The 23,931-nt window shown below is 35.0% G+C and overlaps 1 protein-coding gene and 1 non-coding gene across 2 annotated transcripts in view; one reads left to right on the top strand and one right to left on the bottom strand.

The window, feature by feature from the left end:
- The window catches only part of LOC110107719 (UDP-galactose transporter 1), a 61,562-nt gene extending 38,172 nt beyond the window's left edge, over window positions 1-23,390 (top strand). The window contains exons 2-5 of the mRNA XM_020838073.2: window positions 10,628-10,877; window positions 10,989-11,196; window positions 22,579-22,810; window positions 22,906-23,390. Of these exons, the coding sequence (XP_020693732.1) occupies window positions 10,628-10,877; window positions 10,989-11,196; window positions 22,579-22,810; window positions 22,906-23,124 (909 nt within the window). The 3' untranslated portion in view covers window positions 23,125-23,390. The remainder of the gene's footprint in view (window positions 1-10,627; window positions 10,878-10,988; window positions 11,197-22,578; window positions 22,811-22,905) is intronic.
- On the bottom strand, window positions 8,381-8,507 carry LOC114578652. Its single transcript, XR_003699642.1, has one exon. It is a non-coding gene; the product is annotated as a U11 spliceosomal RNA (small nuclear RNA).
- Window positions 23,391-23,931: the final 541 nt, after the last annotated feature.

The raw sequence follows: 23,931 nt of genomic DNA, 5'->3' as shown, positions 1-23,931 counted from the left end.
CGAAGGAGCGGCGGGATCCTGCGGCTTGGAGAAGAGGTAAGGATATCTCATCACTCTCTCTCTCTCTCTTCATCTCTCTTCTTCTTCTTCTCTCTCTCTCTCTCTCTCTCTCTCTCTCTGTGGACGGAAGAGGATCGGGAGGTCGGGCGAGGGATCCGGCCGAAGGAGCCCGTGAAAGGAAGGATGTTATCTTCACCGAGGGCGACTCCGGTCGTTGCTTCCGATCCTAATGTCGTAACTTCCGATCGGCCTGGGAGGAGAAAGAGCAAGAGCGTGTGAGAGGTTGGGGAGCTTGTGGTCGTAGGGAGATCGTAGAAAGTGAGAAACAGTGGGAGGAGATCGGAAAAGCAGAGAGGGATCGGAGCTCTTGAGATCGGCACAGTGGAGTTCGTATGAGAGGAGAAGCAGAGCAGGGGAGGAGTTCGGGATTTTCATGAGTGAAAAGAGCTGTCGTAATACCCCCGAAGGCAGGGCTCTGCTCCATTTTATAAACGCGATTGGAGCAACGAGCGAGGCGAGATCGCGAGATTTTTGCAGGAATTACGGGAAGCGACGCGAGCGGCACCGAATGCACAGTAATTTCGGCGGGATTCCTGGATCCGACGGGCGAAGTATGATTTTGAGCTTCTCTTTTTTTGTTTCCTTTGAATATTATATGAAGGTCAACAGACGCTACAAGATTCACTAGTATCAAAAGATCAAGGAGTCACATATGTGTCACTTGGGTTGATGTGGTCAACATTATTTATTAAATTATGATTCATGATTGCTCTTCCTCATTCTATCTCTACTTACTATTTTTCAGTTCACTTGTGATTTTGTGGCTGTTTGTGACACCAGAATGACTTATCAAAGTAAAATGAGGGGAGAGGAAGGCAGGTTGGGCACTTCTTTTGCTAAACCGCGAGGTTGACTAAAGTAGAATAGCCCTCGGTGGACTACAGTAGAATAGTCCTCGGTGGCTGTAAGAATGAAGACAGACGACAGTTCTTGTGACTGGATGTAGTGGACTGCAGATCAGTGGCTTCGAAAAAGCTGGAAAGCAGTTCTAAGGTCTGGAAATGACTGGACAGTAGGTTTTTTTTCTTCTTAATGGAGGGAATAGTAAGGAGAGAGGAACAAAGGGTGGAGCAGCCTACCTCAGCAGCTGGATGATAATAGGAACCACCACCTGGCTCAGCCAACATACAGAGAATAGAAAAATCTTGGACAGATTTCTAAGATTCTTGATTATTCCAAGAACTAAATATAAGAGGAGAGATATCTGTTTATTCATAGAGCAAGGCTACCCCTAAGGATCCCTTTGGAGGGAATTTATTACAAAAAACAGTAAATGAAAAAAAAAGGAAAAAAAAGAAAGCGAAAAGGCCATACCATTGATTGAAACTTTGCCTGCTAGGTCTACTGGGTGTCATTCTCCTTGCCTTGGAGAGGTTATGAATTTTTGTAATGATGAGTCAAATCAACTAAAAGTGGTGGATATTTGATAGTAGCCTAGTAACTCAAATTGGCAGGCAGTCCTTGAAATATTTAACGATATGAAAGGTCCATCAGCCTTGGCCTTCTTGAGTTTTCCATGAGCTCCTGGCAGCAATCGCTCTTTTTGAAGTTTGATCCATATCAAATCACCTACTTTGAAAATGTGATATTTCCTAGATTTGTTGGCTTGTGATTGATATTTGCCATTTTGCTTTTTTTTTTTTTAAATTTTCCTTTGTACTTGTTCATGAAGTTTCCTTATTTCTTGAATGGGGAGTTCAACATTGAGGGTTGGGAGCCTCACAACAAAATCAATATTGACATCTGTACAAGGTACCGTTGGTATAGGTAAGGCTTGTATAGCTTGAAATTTTGTTAGCAAGTTTTGGCTAGTCAACAAATGTTGCATCTTTTCACATGACGGTCCATGTCATGGGTGAGTAAGGGCCAATAGAACCGCTCTTGGTGAAGGGCCAACTTCTGGTTTTTTCCAAAATATCCTGCTAATCTTTTTCAGGTCTGCATGAAGGGTGATTGCTACACCACTTTAGGGCTGCGGTTTATTGGTTCGACTTGCTCTTTAGAAAGTAGGAGCATCACCAATTGACCTTATTTTTGGAAGGAGTAGGTATTGTGGAACTCTTGATGCTTGGTTTGACGATTGTATTACCAAGGCCTTCCAAAGAGAAGGTGGTATATATCCATGGGAACAACATCGTAAATAATGTGTTCTTAGTAGAAAGTTTCAATTTTTCCGCCATAAGGGTGGATACTATATTTTCATAGCTTACACTATCTATCTATTAGACCGATCTATTGGACTGGTCCGACTGGACCGGCTTACGCGAACAGAGGCGGACTTCTTTGCCTCCTATAGGCACCGAAAGCATGCACGGTGTGCGTGAGCTATTTTAGGAAGAATTTTTAAGGGATTTAGGAGGGAAATTTGACTGTAGGCACTGTTTAGGGATTTCCTTTTGATTTGTATGCATTAAATAATTTGTTTTCCTAGGATTAGGACATCTTGAATTTGGTTGAAATTTGAGATCTCTTAGATTTTTCTTGGGCTCTAGCGGCATCATGAGATTTGGGAGAGATAGCTCTCCCTCTCAAATAGAGGATCAATTGTATCTTGGTATTTTCCATTTCCTTTTATCAAATAATACAAATTATCTACTGATTCGTGGTTTTGTGTGGATTTTTGTGAAGAATTCTCGCTGTTTTCCGAAGATTGGTAGGAAATACTTGAGATCTACAAGTGTTTCCTATCACTATCACCATATTAAAATCTATTGTGATGAAGCCATTCATTCTCTTTCTCATATTGCATATTTAAAAGGTGGCAAACGACTAATAATTCGCCCTCATTTGCTGGTAGGAGTTGTTCTTCCATTGTTTTTTAATTTTTTGATCCAAGGAAGTGGGGTTTTCGCCATAAGTTCCCAACGGCCTTTTAGGAAAATTGGATGCAATACGTCCAAAATCATGGCATTTGAAACACTTGTGAGTAGGAATAGATGTGTTTGAGCTGATGAAGGAGGTCTAATAGCTTGATCAGGCCGTCGGCTAGTAATAGGAATCGATGTCCGAGGTACCCGCTCATGTTCGGTTGTTAAGGTTGTTTTTCTTGGTTTGTTGCTTCTTTTCTACCTTGAGAGCGAGGTTGATGACATTATTGATTGTCCAATATAGTTGCAGTTGCACCACATTGGTAATGGATGTGTTTAAACCTCCAAGAAACCGAGCTATTATATTTTCTCGAGGTTCCATTAAGTTGTATTTTAACTCTAATTGTTCGAATTCGGCCGCATAAACTTCCACTGAAATTTCTTGTTGTTGAATATTTTTTTAGAGAAAAAAACATATATTGCCGATAATAGGCTTGCAAAAACTTTTGCCTCATTTCTTTCTTCCATTTCTCCCATGACCTAATCTTGGTTTTCCATTCTCATTGTCTTGATATTTTCTTGTTCTCCCACCATAAAGATCCAGTGCCTTTTAATTTTATAGCTACTAATTTAACAATGCGATTGAGTGGTACTTCTTTGTATTCAGGAATTCATTCCACAGAAGCTAATTGCGGAATTCAATTGGATCCAACTGTTCTTGAAATCTAAAATATCGATCTTAATTCCAAAATCATGAGGGGGTATTCGAGGTTCTCGTCGTTAATAACGAAAGGAGAGGGGGGGATTCCTCCTCTTCTCTAGAGACTTGATAAAAATAATGATCCTCATTCGCCACATGTTCTCCCTCATTTTGGCATTCTATGTATGCCGCATGTTCTTCTTATAGCTTTCGAATCTCCCGTTGCATTTCTTCCATAAAAGATTCTTGAATTGGTCTTTGATTTGCTCTTCTTGGCTTCATTCTTGTGGTTTCTTGGTTGTATTTTGATACCATAATGCATCAGAATGACTTAGCAAAGTAAAATGAGAGGGGAGGAGGGCTAGTGGGGCGCATTTTTTTTGAATTGTGTTGAAAAACAAACCTAGAAGGAAGAGATCTTGAAGTCCTGCACCTTTCTCCTGCAACATCACTTTCTTTCCCTTCCTCCTAAACTGCAACTTACACCGCCGGCTCCACCTGCAGCTGCATCTCCACCAGTGGTCTCCTTCCATGCCTGGACTCATTGGCCAACAACTATATGCTATTTCCACCACTGGTTGCAAAATCTAAATCAACATATCCAAAGAAGACAGCATCATACAATTTTGATTTTGATAAATTCAAACCCAAATCTTTGGCTCCATTGAGGTACCCAAGCACCCACTTTGCTGCCTCCCAATGTGACTAACTCAGATCAGCCAAAAACCTTGAAATTTCACTAAGAGGATAGGTCAAATCTGTTCTAAAGCAAACCATAGCATACATAATGGTTCACACGACATTCTGATAAGGAACCATGCACATGTATACCTTTTCTTCTTCTTCCTTTGGACTTTGATCCTTGCTAAGCTTGAAATGAGATGCAAAAGAAGTAGAAATAGATTTTGACAATTCCATGTTGTTTCACCACACTATCATTGTAGAGCCTTAAGATAACACTAACTCTTGACTCCCCTTCTTGCTCTCAATTTTTATTCCAAGAAACTTTCTAGCATTCTCAAGATCATTCATATCAAATTCATCCTTGACTAATTCCTTTATCCTTTGAATCTCCTTCATGCTTGAGCTAGCCAACAACATATAATCAACATAAAGAAGTAAATAAATGGCACTACTTACTTCCTTTGCCTTAAAGTAGACACAAGCATCATGTCACTCTTTTTGAAGACAACATTATGCATGAAGGTGTTAAACCTTTGATACCACATCCTTGGAGATTCCTTCAATCCATATAGGGAACGCCTTAGCAAGCAAACCAGGCTTTCTTTCCTAATTTCAACAAATCCTTTTGGTTGTTCCATATTTTTTTTTGAGAAAGCAAACCAATTGCATAACTAATAAAAAAAAAATTATTACAACCTACAACCACTCATAACTTGATTCCTCCTTTAACAAATTAACAAACGAAGTAGGATTCTTATTAGAAGAAATATTATCCCAATGAAAATTATTAAAATGAGCAAAGTTAGCACACATATTCGCTAACTTATTACATCCTATTTGCCCAGTTAAAACAAACATAATTATACTCCTTTAAAAAAGCAAGTTCCTCCATTAAGCATCCAATCTTTTGATATCTTCTTTATAAAATGAATAGCCATAAGCTCTAGCTGAGAAACATCCCAATGCAAGCAAGTATATCCATATGCTAAGATAAATCTTCATTTAATGTCACGGATTACACATCCTATTCCAGCTTTATAAGATTGCAATAAAGAAGCATCCACATTAATTTTGATCCAATCGGGAGGAGGGTGCCAACGATCTAATAGTCTATTCGACTGATTAGTACCCCAGTGACTCGATTTGATATTATCAACCATGAAAGAGATAGAAGCATAACTTATTGAATTTGAAGCAGTAACCATGGCGATATCTTTTTTCCCTTCGTGTAAATACTTGTTTCTTGCCCTCCAATTGAGATATACCGAATTGCAAAAAATATTAATAAGAAAACCATAATCTTTACTATATTGCTCACGCCAGTTCCAGAAATCATGCAACGATTCAAAGTTAGGAAAGACAAATCCCCATTTCTTTAGATAATGTATGACCTCCTTTAACTTCACACGGTTCACCGTTACATGATCAAGATCTTCCTTAGTATTACAACCCATTGGAAAATCAAACTCCTCTTGAATTCTTCTATGAAACAGAAAATGGAATGTAGGAATTGCATTGTTGAGTATTCGCCTCCAGAATACTTCCACCCGGGGTCTAAGTTTAACAATTTTGAAGCATTCCCAATAAGAACAACAGCTATGATCCTGAACCAAAGCCTTACATGCAAGAGCTGAAATAGAAATCCCAGATTTTTGATTGATAAGCTCCAGATAATCTGCTTCCTTATCCAGCTGAATTTTAATTTCACAAATTAAAGAAATCGGGTCTTCTCCAAAGAGAGCTTTTAACTCATCTAAACTCCATTTACCATCCACTATGAGCTTATCCACTTTTAAATTTTCATTTTCAGAAATAGCCACAAAAGTAGGCCATTTATTCAAACTTTTATCTAAGATCCAAATATCATTATAAATATCAATAGAACAACCATTAGCAATGTTCCATCTTACAACTGGTTCCAAAAATTTCTTTTCATTGGCTAGGATTTTACAAGATTAAGAACTCCCCCTTCTACAACCATTTTCTTGTCCGGCCAAACCCTTCATATCCACTCTTTGCTAGTTTCGGTATTTGAGGTTACAAGGGCATTTGAAATTTCATACGCTTCCTCCACACATGAGGCAACTCCACTACTTTCTTTGTCTTGATGTTTTGTTCTTCAATTTCGAGCATTGCCTTTTGAAGTGACCATCCTTATGACAAAAGAAGCACTTCATCTTGCCTTTAGACTTAGATCTAGCATGGTTCTTAGCTTTGGACTCCCTCTTTTGGGTCTACCTCTCAAGGCAATGGCATCAAGCCATCAACCGCCCCATCATGCTTCACTCTAACTCCTCACTCCCTTTGAATCTCTTTGGAGTTTAGTGCAGCTTTGAATTCGTCCATAACAAGAGTCTCCTTCCCATATAATAAGTTGTCCACAAAATGCTTAAACCTAGGAGGTAATGAGCTTAGTAGAATTACTGCTTCATCTTCTTCTTCAAACTTCACTCCTATGCTTTTCAAATCCAAGATAATCTGGTTGAATTCATGCAATTGCTTATTCAATTGTTTGGAATCATCCATTTGCAAGGTGTATAACTTTTTTCTTGAGGTAAAGCCTATTGGCTAGAGAGCTTTTGAGATGTAGAGATCCCAATTTTTTCCAAATCTCTATAGCCGTTCCTTCATCAGCAACCTACCTTAGAACTTCATCTTCTTGGCACAAAAGAATTGCACTATATGCCTTATTAAGTACATCCCTGCGCAATCTTTCTTCTATCCTCAAAATCCCTTCCTCCGATGGAGCTGCATCAAGACCTTGATGGACTCATCTTCAACCTCCATAGCCTAAAATCATTGAGACTAGTGAATTTCTCAGTTTCATGCTTAGCCATGGACATCCTTCCTTCAAGAATGCTTCAGCAACCCTTAAATCTAGCTGCTGTCCACAGAAATAAGCTCAGAAAAGCTTCCACCGCCGGTCACCTGCTTACCTTCACTTGCTGTCCACAAAAAACAGCCTAGGAAAGGCTTCCTTCGCCGGTCACCTACTTTCTTCCACCTACTGTCCACAAAAAAAAGCCTGCTATCCACAGAAAAACAGCCAAGAAAAGCTTCTATTCCACCTGCTGTCAAAAAAGAACAGCCCAGGAAAAGCTTCCACTGCCGATGACCTGCTTTCCTCTACCTACCGTCAACAAAGAACAACCCAAGAAAGGCTTACACTGCCGGTCACCTTTCCTCCACTTGCTGTCCAGAAAAACAGTCTGCTGTCCACAGACAAAGGGCCAAGAAAAGCTTCTCCTCCACCCGCTGTCCACAAAGACTAGTCAAGAAACTTCACCTCTTTGCTGGAATTTCCTCTTTTTGATTTTAATAAACTCCTTCCTCCTTCCCCCTGCTGTCCACAAAGACTAGTCAAGAAACTCCACCTCTTGGCTGGAATTTCCACTTTTTGATTTCAATAAACTCCTTCCTCCTTCTCCTTGATCTTTCTTGACCAAGCTTTGATACCACTTGTTGAAAAACAAACCTAGAAAGAGGAGATCTTGAAGTCCTGCACCTTTGTCCTGCAACAACTTCCTCCTTAACTGCACCTTGCACTTGCACTGCCGGCTCCACCTGCAGCTGCACCTCCATCTGAGGTCTCCACTGCCTGGACCCGCCGGCCAACAGCTATCTGCTGTTTCCACCACTGGCTTGTTTCTCTGACTTGACTGAGAGAGAGACAGCAGCTCTGTTGCTTCCACAGAGAGAGGGAGAGAACTCACAGATTGTAAAAAGAAAACTAAACTGATTTATAATTCATCTTCTCTCATATGTGTAAACAATACAAGTCACCTTTATTTATACTAAAATAACCTAAGTGGGCCAAAAAGTAAAATCGCCTGAAGATTAAAAATAAAAACAGAATTAATATTTCAAATAATAACCAACATCTAACAAACTGGGCGGTGGACTTGAGCAGAACAGTGCTCGGTCGCTGTAGGAATGAACATAGGTGGATAGTTCCTGCGGCTGGAAGGTAAGGGACAGCAGATCGGTGGCCTGGAAAAAGCTTGAAAGCAGTTCTGGGGCCTGGGAAGGACTGGACAGCAGATTTCTTCATATTTTGATGGAGAGAGCAAAGAGAGGAACCAAGGAGCGGAGCAGCCTAACTTGGCATGCATTTGATAATTTTTTTTATATGAGGGTTAGCCGAGCAAGCCAACCCTAGAAGATCCATAAATTATGTCGGCCATATGTCTTGATAACCATACAGCGCCCATCAATTAAAAGATGTGCGTGGCATACATAGCCAACCGACCCTTTTTTGGCATTTGATAATTTATTTGAGAAAGTTGATAGAGTCAATAGTTAATATTATCTTCAATATTGTTGTGCTCCTCCCTGTTATAAACATCATGTTTGAAACTTAAGCTCCATACGCATCCTACCATATTTTTCCCGCTGTTTTTACCAGTTGGACTTCTAAATTCTTCAGTCTGCAGGTTTTTACTATTTTAAGTATGCAACATGTGTTCAACATGTTAGCCTGACAAACGATAACATAGAACCAATGTTTTCTTCCTTCCTTTCTGCATCATTTTTTTAAATAACTTGAAGCATTCATATTGGGCCCCACTTTCTTGGATCAACTCCTCTCAGTTTGAATTTACTTATATGTAGTTTTGATGACATTTCCCGTTCATAATCTCTTCGAGGAACAATGGAAGCCTTGAATGCCAAAGCTGCAGGTCCTCCTAAACGCCGTGCGTGTCACTAAAATTTTGTTTATAGAACAAATTTAGCACGAACTTTTTTTTTGTAGTTTGTAAGTTTGAAATTTAAAATCTCCCATGATGTCTACTCTCCCTTTCTATCAATCTCTCCACACAGTTCTATAAACCTTTTTTTTTTGTAGCTCATGTTTGGATTTGTTTTTTTTTTTTTTTTTTTTCATTTTGTTTTTGTTTGTTCCACTTATTTCCTTGTTTTGGGAAGCTGAAATTGAAGCTATTTCTGGGAATGAAAGACAAAAAACAAAATTAGTTATTTAAGCCCCAATTATCTATTTGAGCATGTCATTATAATAATCATTAATTAACTGTTAATTTCTAATATAAAATTGTTTTTTAACTAGTTAATATTAAATTTAATTGGATAATATTAAATTTAATTGGACATAAATTTTAAGTAATATTTTAAAATCTTAACGATCTTAGTCCAATCACTAATTAAATAGTTAAATATCAATTATTCTGACTAATTTATCAATTAGTTAAATTTATTTAGCCATATTATGATTAATCAGTAAATACTTAAAGATCACAAATTCAGTTAAATAGAATATCCAATTTTCTTAATGAATAATTAAATGAATATTTCCAAATCTTAATGATCTTGGTTAAATAATATTTAATTCCAAATTAATTATAATATGTATTTTGATTCCAAGTAATATGCTTAATTATTTATAACTTGCTTAATTTTCATAATTAAAATTCTATTAAGATTTTAATGTTCTTAATAAATTCTTAATTAATCTTCTATTAGGCTGGATAAATAGTTAGCTTCTAAATATTTTTGGTTAATTCTTTATAAATTAAAAATTACTTTAATCTCTAATTTGCCTAAATAATTTTCATTAATATGTCATTAATCTCTGATATTGTTAATTAAATAGTTGAGTATCAATTATTCTAACTAATTTATCAATTAATTAATCATATATATATATTTTTAAATTAATTAATAATTACAATCTTTATTGCTGTAGTCTGTAATTTCCCTTTATAAGTCATTAATTTTTAATGCCTATACTAGTCAATTGTCCTAAGTTAAAATACGTTGTTAAATAATAATAGAATTCAAATAATCTTAATTAATATGTAATTAATCTATAATTGTCTTAATTAACTAGTTAAGTATCAATTATTTGATTAATTAATCATTTAGTTAATCTATTTGTGCCAAACTTATGATTATACTATGCAGAACTTAATTATCTTAATTAAATTTTTAATTAACCTTTAATAATAATAATTTAATTAATTATGTTTAAATTAATTAATTATACTTTAGTTAATTATCAAATTAAATGCTTATAAAACCATTTATCTTAGTTATAATATTAATTAATCCTTAATTGGGCTTATTAATTTTTTCATTTGCATAATTAATATCCAATAACCTCAATTAATTTATTTAATTGAAATAATTACTTTGTCATGTTTCCGAAATATGTGATTCACAATTTCAGGAATCTAGTCATTTTGTTTCCTAACAAAAGAAATGAAAATATGGCTATCAAACATATTTTTTATACCTTGAACTTTCCATCCTGTTCTCTTTTTCATTGGACATGCTCTTATTTTAATGTGACCATATGGTTGATGGCTTGTAAGAAACGTTTTGCCTATCTCTTCTAAGTTAAATTTCTTTAAAAATGCAGAACCTGGACTTCAAATTTCCTCTTACGGTGTCATGTGTTCACTTCATATGCTCTGCTGTTGGTGCATATATTGCTATAAGGGTTCTTAAGGTCAAGCCACTTATCCAAGTTGATCCTGAAGATAGATGGAAAAGAATTTTTCCTATGTCATTTGTGTTCTGTATAAACATTGTTTTGGGGAATGTAAGCCTGCGATATATTCCAGTTTCTTTCATGCAGACAATAAAATCATTTACTCCTGCTACAACAGGTTGTTTTGACACGTGTTCTCTTGCAGTTTTATTTCTTTTGCATTTTATTTTTTAGAAATATTGCATTCTTCTGCTGCCAATTCTTTCTAAATCATGATTTTCTTGGGCAGTTATTTTGCAGTGGTTGATATGGAGGAAGTACTTTGAATGGCGCATATGGACTTCTTTGATTCCTATTGTTGGGGGAATTCTTTTAACATCTGTAACAGAGCTCAGCTTCAATATTTTTGGATTTTGTGCTGCCATGTTTGGTTGCTTGGCTACTTCCACAAAGACAATTCTTGCGGAGTCCCTACTTCATGGATATAAGTTTGATAGGTAGTAAACCTTGACCAATTGCGTTTATTTTCTTTGTGAAACGTTTATTGCTTTTTTTGTGTATAACATGGTTTGCATGATAGTTTACCCATCATATTTTTTGTTGAATATTTTGAGGAAAATTTTGTTATTTTCATGATCTCTCAGGCCATCTATTTACAGGATTCTATCTTTTGTAGTTGTAGCTCTAAAACATATAGTTGAATCCGTCAGACCATGGATGGAAGTTGACTAATCTATATGAATAATGTAAAATCACTGTGTTCCATTCACTTCTTGGGAGTTTTTTTGTTTATTTTTTCATTTTCTTTCTTAAGAATGTGTATAGGTCCTTATAGAGGAATAATTAAAAATGGTGGAGGCGGAAGATGGAAAAGTCAAGATTGATAAATTTGATGGATTTGATTTTGATTTATGGAGTATGCAAATCTGAGATTAATGGCATTTGGAGAAGTATCATTAATCTCCTCAAGATAAGAAACTATAATCTTTATCAAATGAGGATAAGGGAGATCTTTGATGGATAAGCCCTCGTTGGCATTATTTGACTATTGTAAGGATCCTTCCAATATTAGAAATAAAAAGACAACAGGGCTGATGAAGATGCTATTATGTGCAAGAAATCTTCTCCTTCAAAATATTTGATGAGATTTTATAATTTGATGATAAATAAGGGGGATTTTGGTATATATTACGTAAATGAGATGAACTTAATTGCAAACCAACGAAGTTCTATAGAGATTGATTTATGATGATTATAACACTATGAAGTAGTTCAACACATGGCACCAACTCGATGGGTAAACCTTAGATCAAGCCTTTTTAGATTCTTAATTAGGTTATTTTAGACATTTAGATGACAAATGGATATGTGGAAGATCTCAATCTTCATCTCTTTATGCTAAATGATCAATACTATGAAAAAATTGGTAAATGGTTTTTATTGGAGCCCAAAATCAATTTTTGAGATTTGATTTAAGCTTAATTTAAATTATGATAATAACTAGAAAGTTTATGTCTATGTTTTTGATGCCATACTAGACATTTTATGCTTAATCATTTTGACAATAAAAGCGACATAATTATTTATAATTTTGCTTTATTATTGTTTTGTCATTCTTAATATTATGCTTAGATTGTTATCTTAATTTTAATGTATGATGTATAAATTATAATGCCGTATCCACGCCATACCCGTATTCTATATTATCAATAACTGTCGTGTCCCATTTCCGTGTTGTGTCATGTTTGTGTCACCGTGTTCGTATCAGTGCAACATAGATGAAAACTTTCATGGAGAGGTTCCTAGAGAGTGTTGCTCCTCTTTGGTTTATTAAGTTTCTTCAGACAAAGGCTACGAGATTTTTAGATTTATTGACTGATACTTAATTATGGGGATGTTTAAGAGTTTAAAATTTCAAGGGTTGTTGGAGTAGCGGTGGAGATGGAAGGTTAGATTGGTGAGGACTAGAATAATCTATAAACTTAGATTTAAAAGCTCTAGTGTTTTGTTTTTCAATCAACAAAAAAAAAAATCTCCTTGAAGAGTTGAGAATCCATAATTTTTATCTCATTTCATATATTAGATTAGCAAATTGTGTTGGTAAGTTGTCGATCATTGATATAAGATTCTCAGATGTATTTAGATGCTAATTGCATTCGTACTTCTTTCCCTAAGAGAAATTAATTGGTTGTGAAGAACTTTTTTTATGGAGCTCGGGATAATGTTTTGTGTTGTTTCTCTCATCTTTATCCAAATAAGAACATGCCTTCTGATTCTTTCTTGCTTTTCTAATATTGTGTTACGATAGATCTTAACATGACTTAATAGTTGCGCTATGGCCAATTTGGTTCTTTAGAAGTTGGTCATTCCATTCCATTCAAAAAATTATTTATTTATCAAAGCTAATCTTAAAATGTATTAAGGTTATGGACTCTATAAAAAGTATTGTCGTTGATAGGGCTTAAGCTCATGATGAAAAAAGTGGAGAGTTGTATTAGATAGTTGACAAGCAACATAAAACTTATTGAATAATCATGACATAAATTTTTTAGTATATTGTGTAAATGATAAGGCATTCCTTGAAAGCTATGAACTGCATGGTCAAAATATAGCTAGAAATGTGCAAGGGCTGTTGCACTGACTCTTGGGTGTAATGTTAAATAAGGGTTCCCACATCATAAACGGATGCGAGCAAAGAATCTAGTCTATAAAGCAAAAATTAGGACATGAACCTTGAATATAGGTTCTTTTGCAGGAAAATCAATGAATTAATAGATATTATGATTCATAGGAAGATAAGAATTTTATGTATTCAGGAAATTAAATGAGTTCTAGAGAATGCTGAAGAGATTGATAGTTTAGGACTTCAAATATGGTATTCAGGTTATAGTCATATTAGAAATAATGTATGTGTGATTATATATAAGTGTTTGAAGAATAATGTTGTAAAAATTAATTAACTTGGAGATATAATTATAACTTTAAAAATTGTTGTTGATACTATGATTATTAATATTATAATTGCTGATACTCTTTAAGCATGTTTGGATATATATTCAAAATAAAAAATTTGGAATAATTTTGAAGGACTAATATAAAGGACCACTTGAAAAAAGAATTTTTATTGGAGTAGATTTAAATGAATAGGTTGGTATAGTGGTGGAAGATTTTAAGAACATTCATAGTGGTTTTGAGTTTGGAGCATCTAATGGAGGTGGTATGACTATATTAGATTTTGCTTTAGCATATGATTTTGTAATTGCTGATATATTATTTAAGAAAAAAGAGAAACATCTCATCACTTATAAGAATTGATATATTAAAACTCAGACTGATTATTTTTTATAAGAAAAACAGATCATTTAGATTATAAAATTATTCCAAGTGAAAGTTTATGTACCCAACAATACTTGTTAGTTTTGGACTTTAAGATGAAGGGTTAGAATATGAAAAATAAAATAACATGTTGTCTTAGGATTATATGAGGGCATTTAAAGAACACCAATACAAATATTTTTGAGTAAGATTCAATATCTGAAGATTTTGACTATTCATATGAAGCAAATGCTATGTGGTAAAAAGTAGCCAGTGATATTAATAATAACGCAAAGGTGCGTTTGGGGTATTAAAATGAAAGAATAGTTGATGGTCGAATCAAAATGTACAAGATTAGATAAAAAAAGAAGTTTTGTTATAAAAATTGGTTTAGATGTAAAAGCTTGAAAAATTGAGAAAAATATAAAGGGGGGCCCGTAAGGAGTCTAAGAAAATAACATTTGATGCAAAGAATTTAATTTTTAATGATTTATTCAATAAGGAGGGTGAAAGATGATGCACAAGTTAGCTAAGCAAAGAGATAGTGGAAGTAAGGATTTTGTTCAAGTGAAGTGCATTAGGATGAAGATAAAAAAATATTTTTATTAGAAGAGGATATTTAACAATGATGGATGAGATATTTTGATAAGTATTTTAATGAAGATTATGAGAATAAAATTGAATTTAGTGACCTTAGTATCGTAAATGAAAATAATTTTTTTTTTCGTTTTTAACATTGTATTAGTAAAACCAAAGTTAGAGAAACTTTCAAGAAAATTAAGTGTGGAAAAGATGTTGAACTTGATGATATTTCAATAGAGGTGTGGAATTGCTTAGGAGATGAAGGAATTTTTTGGCTTACGAAAAATTTCAATATTATTTTGAAGATTAAAACGATGATGCCAGATGAGTGGAGGAGTGTGTTGATTCATATTTTTAAGAATAAAAATGATACACTAGAGTGTGCAAATTATAGAGGAATTAAACTAATGTTTTATATATTAGAATTGTGTGAGAGAGAGTTATTGAGCATAGGTTATGATGTAATATAAAATTTCCTCATATGATTCATGCTGGGTAGGTCTACTACGGAAGCTATACATTTATTGAGAGGGTTGATGGATAGGTATAGAAAGAATGAGGATCTATATATGATATTTATTAATTTAGAGAAACCATATGATAAAATTTCAAGATAAATGCTTTGGAGAGTTTTAGAAAAGAACGGAGCTAATAATGCTTATATTTAAGTCTTTAAGGATCTGTAGTGATGGATGCCCTATTTTGCATAATTGACTCGTCTTCGACCGAGAGGGTATTTGAGGTTCTAAAGGTGAATGATAAGCAAATCTCTTACTTGTTATATACTGATGATTTTCTTATTCTTGGAAAAGAAAATGTGCAAAATGGTTCTTCATTAAGTAGCATCATTACCACTTTTTCTAATATTTCTTGTTTACAAATCAATCACACCAAAAGGCATACCATTTTATCATCAAACAATTATGCTGAGGATATATGTGAGGCCCTTAATGTTCAGCTCACGGGTAACAAGATGACCTATCTTGACATTCCTATTTCTATCAAAAGGGCACATATATTTGACTTTTACCCTCTCATGCAAAAAATTATCAATCATCTTGAAGGTTGGAAGGCTAAGCTCCTTTTCCTTTGTGGAAAGATTGCAATTCATGAGATTTATCATGTGGAATAATATTGCATCTTGGATAAGAGACTCTATAATACCCAAAGCTTGTTGCAAATTCATATCTTATTTAAGAAATGAGATGAACATCTCATGAATTGTTAGAATGTATATTCTAAAACTATGATTAGTTTTTTTCTTATAAGAAAAATAGATCGTTTAGATTGCAAAGATTGTAAAGTTTTTTTGAGTGTAAGTTTATATAACCAACATCGTTTATTGGTTTTAGATTTTAAGATGAAGGTATATAAAATAAAAAAAATATAGCTTATTTTAGGATTAGATGGGTGCATTTAAAGAATATTAAGAAATTATTAATCACACGTGTCGGAGGAGTGTCGGACGAGTGTCGTGTCGGATATGGTGTTGGACACTGCACGCCTCTTTGAGGAGAAGTGTCGGTGCATCATAGATAAATTATGATCATACAACATTTATGGAGGAGGCCATGCATTGAACCAAATCAATGTCTTTCTTTCTTTTTTTATCTTTCATTAATCTCTAATTATTTTCTTACATCAACTTCAAAACTCACATTTAACATAGTTTGCACCACTCTCAAACTTCTCTATTAATTTTGTTTAAGAAGCTATTATTGGAAATGAAATACTTTGTAAAACTAGTGAATACTGTTTATGAAGCTACTAAGAAGTGCCTTATAAAGCAAAAATCTTCTCCGCAAGTGATTTCTCTATAGGAGATGCCATAGTTATGTTCAAATAGATTTCATAAATATTATTTGAATAATTTTTCGAAGTTAAAATTTTAACAGTTGGACATATGGACGTAAAACTTCTTTGTTGTGGAATTGGCTTTATACTGCATTTTTGGTGGTTTTTGAGTGCTTTGGTGCTGGTTGTATGGCTATTTTTCTTCTTACTTTGGACGGTGATTGTGTTCCTTGTGGTATGTTTTTCCTATGACATTTTGTGCTTGTGAGATCTGTGCTGCTTTTGATGATATTTCCTGGCTCTTATTTATGTGGATAACCTGCGGGTTTCAGTTTAATTCTGTTGTTGATTAGTATTTGCTCTCTATTTTTATTTGTAAGTTTAAGAGAATTGTGATTATAGAAGGGAAGCTTGGGGCATTTTAAAAATCAATCAACAGTTTTTTTTGGATAAATTTCAGGTTGGGTTTCTTTTTCATATCATCTTTCTAGTTTTCTACTTAATCAAGTTGTAGACAGAAGGTTCTAAAGAGAGATTATTTTTTTATACAAGTAAAAGGATTGATTTCGTTATTTCTTCTCCTTTTACTTTATTTCTATTTGCTAAAATCTTATTATTTATTTGTGCTTGATTGATTTTTGTCAAGTTTAATGCAATCCAGATATCTACATCTACGCTAGTGATAATTTCAATTAATTGTATGGTTTTTCAAGCTTCTGAATTTCTACATGTTATTCCTTGTATAAAGCTATAAAATGTATGATTTTTCAAGTTTTGAATTTCGACGTTTTTTCTTTAATTTTTGCCTAAAAAAGATCAAAGTTGCCAAAAATAGCAGTACACAATCAATAGGTTTCTGTTTGCATGATTTCGTAATAGGTCAACGTTAGTAATCGTTAGATCTTAAGATATTTTGCTGCTGCAATCTTTTTTGTGAGTTCTTCTTTCATTCTTTCTTTTTTTTGTTCTAACTTATTGTGTGATGTCTAAATCGTAAGAATTTGGAAAACTTCTTAGGCCAGTAGGCGTTTCTACTGCATATTTTTAACTTATTCAGAACTTTAAATACAGTAACAGACCTTCGGGTTAGGGGATTAGAACATCTGATTTTTTTTTTTAATTCATATTTTTTTTATTTACAAAAATAAGACTTAAAATATCAATTTTGGTGGGTAATTTTGCTTGGCTACATGCTTCGTGGCAACTGCTGAAAATGTTCTTTTAGGGGATTTGTCCATTTTTTCCAGTCTTTAACTAGAAGGATCTGTCTTGTGTTAAGTGGTTGAAATATTTTACGAATACGTGTGATTAATAATTTCATGTTAGTGGTTGAAATATTTTTATTAAATTTGAAAGTTTGGCATGATGTAGACCTCTTGCCATTATATTTCATATTTTATCTAATTTCAGAAAACGTAAAATTTACCACCAAGGGGTAGAATGCAAACCCCCGAAAACGGTGAGATGGCCCGTACCTTGAAACTGATTTCCCTTTCCCTTTTATTTTATTTTATCGAGGCCATTGCATTTATTTATAGAATCTTATGAATTTAGTGGTTTAAAGTTTCCTATTTAGCAGTAATTGTTGTAGTCATTTAACTTTTTGTTAATGGTACATAGTTGAAAACGATTTAGTGTTTTTGGTCAATATGCTTGGGCAAGAATGGGTTTTTATCTGGGAGATGTTTCTCTCTGAAATTAGTGGATCTTTCTCTAGGAAATTAATGACAAATATACTCGGGCAAGGCGTAGCAGTCACCTTTCAAATTGCTGAATCCTCAACAAAGTAAATACAAAAAAGAATTAATTAAATATTAATAAAAGCGAATTCCTGTTATTTGCACCTTGCAGCTAGGCTGAAACTACGGAAACTGCTACTGGGACCTTCAGTGGTCTCATTGTGAGGGTCCTGGCTTGCATTAGGTGCTTTCTTGCTTCAGCTATATACTCGGATGTGTGTAATGTTATCTTTTGAATGTTCTTTCGTATTTGTGATCCAATCTTCCCACTTATTCTTGATTGCAGCTGAATCTAAGCGAGTATATATATTGTTGCTTAATATTTCCGTCGTCATGAAAAACAGCTTTGTCTTCTAGGTTGATAGATATAAATGAAGTGCAAAAGAGCTGTAAAGTTCTCCCATGAAGCATGTTTCGAGCTTGCTAATGTCCATTGTAAAAGAAATTGATGTTGAGAATGGCCCTCGATTTTGGATGAGGCTGGAAGCTAGGTTTGCATTTGGCAAACTAAGGGGCTACTTGTAGATAAAACATGCTAGTGAAATTGGTGATACTGAAGGATCACCTATAGCTTTGATGATAAAAATATGGAAGACGAGATGAATCTTGCATCTCGATGTGTGAGGCTGTGGGCTAATAATAGAATGAACCTGAGAAGGTCCTAAACAACACTTTTCCAACTTTGAATGTGTGGTTAATCAGGGATGATTGTAAAAAAGATTACAGTTTAACTAGAACCCAATCACCAATGGCCAAGTGGACATCACATATATGATGGTCAACCATGACCTTCATTATGTGCTAAGCCTGATACATATTTTGGTCTAGTGTCTTTAGCAGTGTCTCAATCATGCAAAATAGTATCAATCACCATAATGTTTGATGTGCCAAAGACATAAGAAGGGATGATAGATGCAATCGACCATAGAGAGCCTGGCAAGGAGACATTTGTATAGCTATATGAAATGTAGTTTTGTAACATCCCTTTGCTGACATAAAAAAAATAGAAATACCATAATCGAGGAGTAGTAGAAGTATATGTATGCTTATATTGCTCTAAATACCGATTGAGAACTTCGGCTAGGCCATCCATTTGAGAATGGTAAGAAGTACTGTAATAAAGTGTGGTACTACTTAATGTAAAAAGTTATCGCCATAAACTACTTAAAAAGATGCTCATTTGGCACTATGGGTTTAGGAAAACCATTTAAATGGATGACCATAATTATAAGTAAATCGACAACTCTGGAGGCAATATAATTAGCAAGTAATGGTTCATAGTGAGTGCATTTGGAGAGATGATCATTGACTACAATAATAGAAATGTACCCTTTGGAGTTGGGCGGGCTAGTGATGAAATTCATGCATAAATCCTCAAAACTATGAGGACACTGGAAGAGGTTAGAGAAAGCCAGCAGATGCTATGAATTTAAGATGACATGATACCCTTGCATCATGAATAAATAGAATAAATAAATCTAAGATGACATGATACCCTTGCATCATAATTGCGAGACTTGCATAGTAATAAATTTTCATTGCCCACAGATTCCTTAAATTGTTTAATCGGTTGTGGTTGGAGACCGAGGTGTTGGATGAGGTTATCTTGAATAACATTATGAGTGCTACCAATATCATTTAAAATACGAGCATTCCACTAGTTAATATAGCATGTCAAATGGAATGTGTATGGATTGAGTTGGTTGGCTAGTGCATTGAGGCTTTTTTTCGAAGATAGCTCTTGAATACCAAGGTTGATAGTAGGAGGGATAGGATCTCTAGGAGAATTTGGGCCATGCGTGCCTAATAGAAAATAAAATCTATTCGGATAATGGTATTGGGATTCAAATTAGTGTCAATTACAATACAAACCTTTGTCACGACTATATTGAATTTTAGCTTCTAAAAGCTTTTGAATAGGAAGTGTGGGTGCTTTGGCATGTGGGAAGCTGGGTGATTAAGGCAGTGGCGGAGGGGGAGGGGGGGGGGGGGGGGGGGGGGGGAGGTTAGGCGGTGGAGGCTTGGTAGTGGAAAGGACAGGAAGTGATTTCCGCTTCCGCCATTGTTAGGAAAATATGAATAGAGAAATTTGAAATTTAAATTTGTGATGATGAGATTGTTCCATCGCATCTAAGAGAGTAATTCATTTTGCTGGCAAAAGTTCTCTATGCAATTCTTATTTATGATCGGAAATAAAATAACTAATGAGAGTTGGTTCGAATAATTTTAGAACTTTAAAAGCAAGCTTTTCGAAAGCCGTTTGGTATTCAAGAATAGAAGTTTGTTGGGTTAATTTGGAAAGGTTATCATGTAGGCCTTTGTAAGAAGAAATATCAAAATATTGTTATAAAGAAAGCATGAATTCGGGCCAAGAAGTATTATGGCCTTTCATTCGTAGTCATTGATACAAAGTGGCTCTGGGGCTTTCAAGATGAAAATAAGCTATACGATATGAAAAACGAATTATTCATATTCTTTATAGATCCATGTTTCTACATTGGAACCGTTAAATTGAGGGAGTTCGATTTTCATTGTTTTAACAAATGAAACACTTGCATTGTTGGGTGGAGATTGCTGCTACAAATTTTTGGCTGCATAACCAGGAATGCCGGTGATGGGTGTGGTTTCTTGGTGGCTGGAACTGAAAGACCGGTCGGTGCAAAGACTATTGAGGTGTTTATCCACGAAATCCACGAATAATTGAAATCTTTGTAAGGTAGTTGCGATCGTGGTGAATTGGCATCAGCTTGCTGTAAAGATTTCTGAAATTTTGAGGACTGCATGTTTTGATTGGACTGCATTCTGTGCAAGTTGCAGCTAAATCTGAATTCTTCATCTTGAATGATGAGCCAGTTGATATACTTGTGTATCAAGAAGCGTAGGAGACACCTTTGGAGTAGGGAAAAACTCCTAGAAAAGAGTTAGGAAAAGAGGAAAATAGATTTTGTATGTCTTATTGAAATTATTACAGCATGACTATTTAAAACCTCAGTTTTCTTAATGGATGAACCTGTTTGAGCCTACTAATTGAAATGAAGAAAGTAATACAAAAAAGAGTGAATTAAATATTAATAAAGTTAATTCCTGCTGTTTGAATCCTGCGGCTGGGCTGAAACTACTGTTGGGACCTTCGGTGGCCTGGTAGTGAGGATCATGGCTTGCATAATGTGCTTTCCCTTTTTCGTGATATACTTGGATGTATGCATTGTCATATTTGGAATGCTCTTCTATATTTCTGACCCATTCTTCCTACCATTTTTTAAAATTGCGCAATACGAGGCTTTTCTTAAGGCCCGCCTCAGCGCAATTCTATTGTAAAACGCCTCGAGGCTTATGCCTCAAGCTTTTTTTATGAGACTTACGCCTCATCTTGACTAAGGTCCACCATGAGGCATGCGTCGCCTCGCTGGCATGAGGCATACGCCTCGCTCTATTTATTTATGTTTTTTATTTAAAACTTAGACAAATCCTATACAAAAGCCCAAAAAAAGCATGTCTTCTTGCACTTCCATGCCACAACAACTTCATCTAAATTGTCTTGACCTCCAGTTTATCTCCTTTGCCGTAGCCACCACCGTGTTAGCCTCCGCTGAGGATCACTTGAAATCTGCATGACACTATAATTTCCTTTAAAATTTTTGGAGTATTAATCTTATCTTTATGTTGATGATAAACATTTATGAAAGATGGATATAACTGAAATAAATAAAGAAGCAGATTGAGAGGTATTGGACTCTACAGGATGAGGCAGGAGAGAGACCAATTTGTTATGACAATGACTCAAATAAAAATACCCTTAATAATGACAGTCCAGATGATTTTTGTGTTATTGCCAATTATTTCAGCTTTCTTTAGTAGTTAAATGTAAATTAGTAGGGAACTGAGAAAAGAATAAATTTAGAGCTAAACTTGATGTTATATGATACGTTTTTGCAATTCATATATTTTATGTTGTTTTTCTTTTGTAATATTTGGATTTCAATTCTATTTCACATAATTTATTACTTGTCACTTTACATTTTGTGCAATTTGTTGTTTCATATATATATAAATTTGTTACATAATGGTTCAGTAGAAAGTTAATATGTTATCCTTTAACATATTATTTGGGTATAACTTTTATTTTTTTTGTTATACACAATTTTTAGATTTTGAGGCTTACGCTTCAAAACGCCTTGAGACTTACGTCTCGCCTTACGAACGAAAAACGCATCAATACCCAATTGCGTAATTTTAAATCTTGATTCCTACTCATTCTTGATTGTAGTGGTATCTAATCGAATAAATTGTTACATCTTCTCAATGACTCGAGACATGATTAAATATAGGATCTTAGAATATGACCTGCTTTTATGTGAAAGATGCATTTTGGATCTAACAACTCATCGCATATTATTACCTGCCTTTGACCCACAATCTGTACTAATTTATTTCACTTGTATTATTCAGCATAAACACGGTGTACTACATGGCACCCTTTGCAACCATGATATTAGCGCTGCCAGCGGTGGTGCTTGAAGGAAGCGGGGCAATCAACTGGTTCTACACCCACCCATCTATTCATTCGGCAATAATCATTATTCTTACCTCAGGCATATTAGCCTTTTGTCTCAACTTCTCAATCTTTTATGTGATCCATTCCACCAATGCAGTCACCTTCAATGTTGCTGGGAATCTGAAGGTAATCTCCATGCATTGGTAGTGCCTTTGACAATCCCTAATCTCCAATGTTTTGTACTTGACTAATATTTTTATCTATTTTTATTCTGTACTCAGGTTGCCGTTGCTATTTTGATTTCATGGTTAATCTTCAGAAACCCAATTTCTGCCATGAATGCTGTCGGCTGTGTTGTGACGCTCTCAGGTTGCACATTTTATGGGTATGTAAGGCATAAACTATCTCAGCAACAGCCAGGAACACCCCGAACTCCATGCAACCCTCGAACTAAAATGGAGATGCTCCCCCTTGTAACTGACAAGCAGGATAAAGCCTAAGCTTAAGTCCCATCTATTACAGCGGATGATGACGTTACATGAATCAAGATTATAACCCAAAATTTAAGATGGTTGGGCATCTCCCACCTTATGCCTTCTGCTGTCCAAGACCAACTAAGGTTTCTTACATTGCTTTTTAAATGATATGAGAATTGTCATGTCGTTTTAATACCTTTTTTCCATATTTAAATTAAAATGTTAGATTGGTTGACGTTTCGTTGCAAGTCACAACCTCATATTCATATTGGAATTTCATTGAAGTGCTATGATTTTCTAAGCTCTCTGAAAGCATATACACCTTGTTTGGAATCAAACAGATCAGTTCAATTAGTTCTGTCGGAAGGAACAAGGTTATAACACGGTTTAAACGAAGTGAAAGTAAAATAGGGTAAACAATTTGGCGGAATGCTTCTTGATTCAAGGCTACTAATAACTTATTTTGGGGGCCTCAAATATTTCATTGCTAGGTGCTTCGCCATCTGTTATTTAAGCCAAGTGCCAAAGCTCTGCAACTTCGTGCTAACCAGGTAGCCACCAACTCCCTTGCGGTACTTCCTGGCAAACAGTCAAGCAAATCTGCTTTTGTTAATGCAATCCTCCACAAATTCGTCGCCGCTACTGCTAGACAAGCTCTTGTCAGAAAACAAAATTACTAATTTAAAATCAAGGGCACATCGGTCAATGTTCACGTTTAAATATGCGGGTTTAATGAGGCATTCCTGCGCTCTAGGGTTCTCTCGTTCTGCGCCGCCTACAACCTTTGTTCTCTTTAGTGCCGGTGGAGTGGATCCCTCCCTCTCCACCGCC

This window comes from Dendrobium catenatum, unplaced genomic scaffold, assembly GCF_001605985.2.
Source record: "Dendrobium catenatum unplaced genomic scaffold, ASM160598v2 original_scaffold_107050, whole genome shotgun sequence".
In the NCBI taxonomy this organism is placed as follows: Eukaryota; Viridiplantae; Streptophyta; class Magnoliopsida; order Asparagales; family Orchidaceae; genus Dendrobium; species Dendrobium catenatum.
Note: the sequence above shows the minus strand (reverse complement) of the source record. Positions and strands in the feature narration are given on the sequence as shown.